The following is an 8,518-nucleotide window of genomic DNA, read 5'->3' as shown; positions in this document are numbered from 1 at the left end:
TCATCATCAGGCTTGTGAAAGTGCAGATTGCTGGCCCCAGAGTTTTTGATTGACTAGCTCTGAGCAAGACCTGAGAATTCTTCGCATTTCTAACAAATTTCCACATGGTGCTGCTGGTCCAGAGACCACACTTTGACAACCAGTGAAGTTGAACATGAACAAAGCCCTACTGGATTTGATCCATTTCCTCCTGCGCCCTAAGCCCCCTTTCACACCCTCTTCCCACATTGCTCTTTTCTGCTACAGGGAGAGATGCTGATACCAGCGCACTTCCTGCTGCTACTGCTGCTGCTCCTAGGGGCCCCCAGGACAGGCCTCTCCCAAAAGTTGTACAAAGCCGAGCCCATCTTCAGCTGCCTCAACAAGAAGAGCCAGCTGGAGGATGCGCCCCTGCTGAGCAAGAGAAGCTTCCCTTCCCTGCCCAGCCAAGACTCACTCTCAGGAGAAGACCAGGAGAAGGAGGAGGAGAAAGACAAGGAGAAAAGGACCTTCCCTGGCTCTGGGGGTGGCGGTGGGGCTAGAAGCACCTGGCACAAATACCCGTCCCAGGCGCAGCTCCGGCGGAGGCTGTACCAGGACAAGGCCAAGAGTGACCAACGCACCAAGTTCACGCTCTCCCTCGATGTCCCCACTAACATCATGAACATCCTCTTCAACATTGCCAAGGCCAAGAACCTACGAGCCAAGGCAGCTGCCAACGCCCACCTGATGGCCCAGATTGGGCGGAAGAAGTAGAAGCAGAGGCCAGCAGCAGGGCGGCCCATCTGGGACAGAGGTCAGGGTGGAGGGGAGGGTTGGTTCGTATTGGAAGAATCTGCCCTGTTTTGCAGGCTGCTTCACTGCTCAACCCCTCTGCTTCTTCCTGCCTCTGGCCCAGCTCCCTGCTCCTCTGTACATGCACGCACCAATGCAGTATCCGCTTCACAGATCCCAGGCCATTGATATCTCCACCTACATTCTGCATCTCCTCTCTCTTCCCCACGATGAGAGGCAAAGGTCATGCGCTCCTGCCCTCCATGCTGCTCCCTCATGACCCAATGCCCGAGAAGAGGGCATGCAGAGCCTCTCTCCCCTCCACACACCCACCTTCCCCAGACAAGGCCAGAAGATGAGGGCACTCAGCATTCCCTCCCCTCCCCTCTCACCCCCATTAAAACCGATGGCTACTTGAACCCCTGGCTGGTTTCAATTCCTCTTCCTTCAGCCGGCTGCTTTCAGGCCTCCGGGCTTGGAAAGGGGACAGCTAGTGAGGGAGGTTACATGTGAGCCCATTTCCAACTCTCCCAGGACAGGAATGGTTCCTGGAGGTTTTAGGGGTGCTGAAGAAGAGCTTGGGAAAGGCCAAGATGCAGGACTGTGCCGGTTGTCGTTCGATCAAGAGCCATCTACATGGCCTGGTCCCACCCAGGGACACAGCCTGGGATCTGCTACCGAGTGGGCCCCTGGGTTTAATGGGAGACATCCTCAGCTCCTCCATGCTTGCTAGGGATTGGGCTACCAATCTTTAACAGGTGCTTCTTGAACCCATGGTCACTGTCCAGCCCAGTGCTGGACCCAGCGGGGGATATTGATGTGGGAGGCAAGGCCTCTGCTCTCCATGCCTCAACAGTCTAAGTGAACAGACAAAAGCAAAATTTGAAAAGAAGCAGATACCACTGGGGAGTATATAAGTGATGAACGGTAACGTGATAGCAATTAGTGTAAAAAAAAAATGAGGAATTCAGAGCAAGATGAGAAGGTTTAATATGAGTATAAGTTCACTAGACATGGACATCGGCAAGAACTCTGATGGCCTCTGGCAGCAAAGCCTCTGCATGGTGACAAGTCATGAATACATAAAAGGAACTTCCGCATGATAAAATAAACCACGTACACACACACCAGCAACTAACCCCATCACCACCAGACAGAAAGAGACAAATGAATGACAGATTTGAAAAATGTTTGCCACTCATGTAAAACACAGATGGCTTACTGATCAAATATATAAAGAGCTACTAAAAACTGAAAAGAACAATCCCCCCCCAAAAATAAGCAAGGACATGAATAAATCATACACACACACACACACACACACACACAAATACAAATGATCCTTAAATGTATGAAAAGATGCTAAACTTCATTGCTAAGAAAACAAATTAAACCTGTACTCATAGAATTTGTCACCCATCAAATAGGCAAATGTCCCTGTTTGACAATTGGCCCACACGGTGATTGATGAGGTGAAAAGCCACCCTCCTCCACTGCTGGCTGGCGGGAATATAAACTCTGAGAGACAGTTTGGAAATACTTATTAAAATCACAAGTTCACTTTACCTTTAACTCAACAATCCTGCTTCTGGTGGACATTATGGGCAAAAGCGAAACTGCATTTTTTGAAATGTTAAGCTAAACTTGAAATGAAAAATACCCCATCTCTTAACAGAACCAATGTTCAAAAAACCGAAATGCAAGCGTTGTTTCCATCCTGGGAAAAAAACCCTCATGATAGAGCAGAAAGAATCCTGCCCGAGACTCAGAATACCTACCTTGAGTCTGGGTTCCTCTTCTTATGTGCCTCTGAGCAAACCCTTTAACTTGCCTCAGTGCTGATGTCCCATGAAATCTCTTTATGAATGTGACCTCATGGAGTTCTCATGAGTATATTTTAAAGTAACTATTTTTTTTTCCATTTTGTAGATTTCTTAAAATTTGCATTTAATATTTATTTTTGCTTTAATAGTGCATATTCTGTTCACGCCAAAGGTGCAAAGGACACGAAGCAGGAGATTAGCTTGGCTAAGGAAAAAATCAAGCAGGTGTGACATTTCCATGAACAACCGAAAGCTAGGAGAACTTAAAAGTTGCAGCTGGTACCCCCAAGCACGCCCAAGTTCACAGCTGTCTCCTCAGGACCTTTGGCTAGGTGAGCAAAGCCTTGATAACAGCAGCCTCTAGCGGACTTAGATAAGCAGCTTTAAAAGGTTTTGTTTTGCTTTGTTTTGAATGACGGTACCTATATCACAAAAGCTCCAATCAAAAGGGTGATTAAAAAAAAAGAAAGCACAGATCATTGCAAATGCCAGATTTTCTCTTGCTCTTTTTGCAAATACACCATCACGTATAAGCTAAAATGTATCTGAGGTGGTGAGGTTTACTGGCAGGGGAAGGGGAATGGCATATGTAACAGAATCCTAGAGGATTCAGCTTTGCACCTGAAGCAAGAGATTGGTGCCCAGAGAAGTGAGGGAACTGTCCAAGGTCTCCTGACTGGTAAGTGACAGTCAGATCTCTCTGGCCACAAAGCCTCTGCTCATCCCTCCATGCAGAGCTGGCCCTTCACGTGTACAAAGGGGATAAAAACATGAACCACGTTGTTGCCTTACAGGGCTAGCACGAGCCCCAGTGAACCACAAACGTGGGAGCAGCTGGGAAAGCCCCACACAGATACTAGGGCTTATTATGTCTTCAGCAGGTGGATCTGGTGTTTAGAATGCCCTCAGAGCCTTACAGGTGATTTAAATGTGAACAGAAGCATCTGCTTAATAAACTAAGGAGTATTTGCCAAAGCTGGACCCACCAAGAACAGTGGGAAAGCACAGGTTTCCTGCCGGGGGCTCCTGCTGAGGCCAGCATTCTGCTGTCCGAGCTCCAGTCCCCAGAATGGACCCCGTCACAGTCACATCAACATGTGAGAAGGGAGAAGGCCACATCCAGAGATCACTACCGCTGCCATCTGCCACCCTTGAGTTCACCTTGTAAAACCAAGATTCACTCTCGATTTCACTTTGTAAAATCATTTGCGGGGGGGGGGGGGGCCGGAAGGGGGAGAACTGTGTTGAGCTCTCTTGAAAAAACGGGTTTAAGCTCTCTTTTTAAAATAAAGTGAGGCTCAAACGCCAAGTGAACCTTCTCCAAGGAGACAAGTGCATGCATAACAGGATCTCCAAATGTTCTACCCAACAAGAAACCCCGCAAACAAATACCAACAGCTGACAACGGTGCCGGCTTCATGGCAGTGAAATAATTTTGGAAGCTGTAACCAAATAATCAGGGAAAGCCGAGTGATATCCAGAATTCAATCAGACATTTTATGTAATTCCAAGAAATGGGAGGTACATGAGTTCAAACGTATGTAGTATTAAACTAAAAGACATTGATTATATATTAAGAGCCAGAGAAAGACAAAACCTAATCAAATGGTGTAGCTAGCCACCTTAGTAAGAACCACAGATGGAATCAGACTTGAAAACTAGGTTAGGTTAGTTAGTTAGACTCAAATCTAAGGGTGCGCTATGGGACACTTCGTTCTTTTTTAAATGTATTTTTATTGAGGTGTAATCAACATACACCGTCATATTAGTTTCAGGCATAGGACACAATGATCCCACCTCTTCCTTTAATTAATGAAGTTTCTGTTATGGACTGTTGCCTAGGGTTCAGCACATCCATGAGAGCTGCCAAGATCCTGTCACAGCCTAGTCAGCGTCACTTAGAAGCCTCGGCAAGCTGGGAAGGCAAAAGACAAAAAAGTTATCTTGGGAAGGTAACCCCAAGCCTATGGGATGACATGGTGTTTTCTTAAGGGGCGAGCATCTTTAACCCCAGGAGATAGTCCTGTCTCCTTCCTCCCTAAATCATCATCCCCCAGCTTGAACCTCATGTCTTAGGATCGAATCAGCCTAACCACCCTGTTGACACTGTTCTTTACCAGAACCTGGGTCAGCCTGCCTCAGTTCCTGATCATTTTAGCTCACCAACCTCTCTGACACCCCTCCTGCCCTGACGATTGGTGATTTTAACATGCATAAGATGACCTGCCCCACATCCCGGGTCTCAGGTCTACTCCCTGACCCCGTCCAACACCATCTCTCGGCCACGCGATCCCATGGCCACACCCCAGACTTCATCCTCACAGATCATACACTGTAGGACCGGCCCCTCCTGTCTCTCCAGCTCGCTTTCTCTAGGACACCAACTCCAATGGTCTTTCAGCCCCACTGAGACCAGTAATCCGTTGATCCTGCTACCTTTTCACTGTCCCTCACCTTCTGCTCATAACATCTCTTCACGCTTTACCAGTTTAAACGCCGTGGTCAATCATTATCATTGTTTTTTGTAGACACCTGTCATTCTCTTGTTCCACTTTTGCTTTGCCTAATTCATTAAACCCTGAGAAATTCAAACACTCCACCATACTGCCCCTGCACCTTGAAACTGAACACAGCTTAACACACACACACACACACACACACACACACCACTGATTGATCTCACTTTAAAATCCTGACAAGATGCCTCAAATGGGCTCTTAAAGCTGTTCAGCAATTAGGCCACATCTCTCTACACCATTCACTTGCCTACTGTCCTAGACTCTCCCTCCTCTTCTTTCCTCAAACCTCTCATAGATCCTCCCTATCCAGGCTCGGCTGGTGACCTTGCTTCCTACTCCACCAAGGAAATTGGATGCTTCAGAAGCAAAATTTCACAATCCCACCCCACATCTACCTACCTGGACTCACGCACTCTGCCCTTGTTTCTACGCTAGAAACCCCCACGCCCAGCCACTCCTGGTGGAGGGCCACGCTGTGCTCTGCACCAGCTTCCCATCCCCTCTCGCCTGCTTATGATATTGAGCCAACAACTGGCCCTTCTTCCTCCCACATCGTCAGTGTCGCCCCACCGGCTGCCTGGTTCGGCACAGAAACCTACACGACAGCCTACAAGCCCTTGACCCCTTCCGGGCGGTGGCCATCCCTCTGCTCCCTTTGACAGCGCTCCCTTGGAAGTTCCCTCTACTTACCTCTCATTCTCGAAGTCAGATGTCCATCCCTATCCTTCCACTGAAACTGCTCACGGAGGTCAGCCAGAACCCCTACGTTGCTGAATTCAGTGGTCAAGCCTCCGCCCTCACGCCTCTTGATCTGTAAGCATCACTCGACCCATTGAACCACCACCTGCCCCCCGCACACACTTTGTTTCCAGCCTGGCTTTCAGGACATCATACTCTGTTTCCCTCGTTCCTCAATAGCCCCTCCTTCTGAGTCTCCTTTGCAGGTTCCGTTTTCCAGGTATGTTCTTCCTCCAGGCATCTGCATTCTCCCTGTGTCACTTCCTCCAACTCCTTGTCAAATGCCTCTTTCTCACTGAGGCCTTTAGTAACCACCCTATTTCAAATTGCAACCTCCTTTCCCCTTACCAGGCTCTATTATTTCCTTTGTGCACTATTGTACCCATCACCTTTTACATGCAATATAACTTACTTATTTAACATGTTTATTATCTTTCACCCCACCTTCACTACCATATAAACCATGAGGGCAGGGATTTTTTGAGGGGTGGGGTGGGAGGGCTTAATGTTTATCCCCGGTGGTCAGAATAATGAGGAACACATGACAGGCACTCAGTAAATAATTGGTGAATGAGTTAATTAAATAAGGATTATTAAAGTTCTTGTGACAAGGAATCTGTGCATAATTAGCATTTAAAGTGCAGTATGTATAATATTTAAGAGTATTTGGCCTAAAAGAATCATAGTCAGCCTGATAATTCCAATTTTAAATATGTAAATTGAGTAAATAATTTACACCTGTGATCTTAAATAAAAATCTTACTAGTTTATAGACAGTCTGGAACATATAGGAATACTAATCACCACATTTATAGTTTACTTTGTTCGATTTTAAAAGAATTAGATTTTTTTATCTTTTTATTTTATACTGGAGTATAGTTGATTAACAATGTTGTGACAGTTTCAGGTGTACAGCATAGTGATTCAGTTATACATATACATGTATATATTCTTTTTCAAATTCTAAAAGAATTAGAGTACTTGGGAAAATTTGTCAGACAATTAAAATTCTTAAAATAAAATAAATTTATAAATACAACCTAAAATATTTGAACATTTATCTAAGATTGCAAAGGGCACCAAAAATTCAAACATATTCCCTTTAAAAGTGATTATTTAACTTTGCTAAACTTAGAAATAATAAGATTTACAAGCTGAACTTAAAAATTTAAGAAATGTTTAGGATTTTAAGCTTAATTTTAGTAGTTTATTAATTTTTAAAAACAAAAGGAAACTTCTAAATGTTCTTTTTTGAGTTTTCTAAATGTCTTTTCACACATGTGCGCACGCCCCCCCACACACACACATATGCAAGTGCCCTCTAGAACACTAAAAAAAAACATACGAACGGCAATTATTTAAGCATTTCACTAGCGCCCTCCAGTGTCCAAAGAGAGGAATAACACATGTACATAAAAATATTTTTTCTTAGTAAAAGCCTACTAAACGTTCAGACTACTATGTAGGATATTCACATGAAAAAATATATATCATCAATGAGAATTTACTACAGTATTTTCAATATAGTGAGAAACCTCATAGTGTATCTCCACTCTCCCTATATTCCCAAGAGGCCACAGGCAACAGGTGACGTCTGATCTGGGTTTGAAGTCGGAATTACACCCCACGGTCACAGAAGGAAAGAAGAGAGAAAGTAGTGAGAAGGAGCAGAGGCAGAGGAGAGAGGAAGAAAAGAAAAAAACGTGCTGGGAAGGGGTGAGCGGTGTAGCTTGAAAGGAATGCGTGTGAACATGGTGAAGAGTGTCTAAAAAATACTTCCACTAAACTGCAGTCATTAGCCTCCGTGGTGACAGCAGTGTGAGTTGAAAATAAGCAAAGTGGTACATTGTTGGAATGAAGCTCTTAAAGGCCACATCTCAGCGCAGTGATTTTGGTTTGTAAAAGCATCTACCAGGAAAGTGTTAAAGATGGAGCGGCAGTTCTCGGGTCCAGGTGGCACACGCAAAAAGAAGGTGGTAGCATTGCACTTTGATAAATCTCACAACAAGAACCACAACGTTAGGCCTCCAGCCAAGGCTTTAGAGCCTGTTACCTTCAGTTGTCCAGCCGGACCAAAAGCACAGACCACGTGGAGACCAAGAGAGCATAACTGGAGGGCCCAGGCTGAAAGGTCAGCGCTGTAGATGAACGAGGCACCTGAAACCTACCTACAATCAGCTCGAGAGCAACACCTAAGCCCAAGCGAGCACCTTTGCAGTGTCTTATCTTACTTCCAACTAGTAGACTAAACATCATGGATCTTTAAAATCTAGCTAGTCGTTTTAATGCATTTATAGCTGTTTTGTCCATTTTAAATTATCACCTGTTTGAACATGAGTCAGTTTAATACCCAAAGTTAATTCCATGAAGTGGTTTTTGAACTTAAATCCTCAGATGACCCTCCCTCCAATTCCCAGGGCTTCTCATTTAGCAAGTCCATAACGAAGCTCAAGAATCTGCAATTTTTCTCAACATCTTAAATGGCTCCCACGCAGGGTTCTGCTGGCCATGCTTCCAGAACACGTCCTCAAGGACAGAGGAGCGGAAAGAAATCACTTTCACCTTCTGACCTGCAGCACACATGGATTCAAACTTCTGAAAAACCCAAGAATATTCTTGTTGTTTGTTTATTTGTTCGTCTGTATAAAAAGCAAACTGAGACCTTAAGGCCTTGGAAGAAGGAAA

General features: G+C 45.2%; 1 protein-coding gene across 1 annotated transcript; it reads left to right on the top strand.

Moving 5' to 3' along the window:
• Window positions 1-252: 252 nt before the first annotated feature.
• UCN3 (urocortin 3) lies at window positions 253-735 on the top strand. The gene has a single exon (XM_030836846.1). It carries the CDS (start codon window positions 253-255, stop codon window positions 733-735), a length of 483 nt encoding a protein of 160 aa, XP_030692706.1.
• Window positions 736-8,518: the final 7,783 nt, after the last annotated feature.

The sequence above is a fragment of the Globicephala melas genome, chromosome 2 (assembly GCF_963455315.2).
Source record: "Globicephala melas chromosome 2, mGloMel1.2, whole genome shotgun sequence".
In the NCBI taxonomy this organism is placed as follows: domain Eukaryota; kingdom Metazoa; phylum Chordata; class Mammalia; order Artiodactyla; family Delphinidae; genus Globicephala; species Globicephala melas.
This window is presented reverse-complemented; position numbering and strand designations above follow the sequence as displayed.

Bases quoted from the DNA above. Each gene is read 5' to 3' on its own strand.
- UCN3 (XM_030836846.1), top strand. From the start codon at position 253: ATGCTGATACCAGCGCACTTCCTGCTGCTACTGCTGCTGCTCCTAGGG.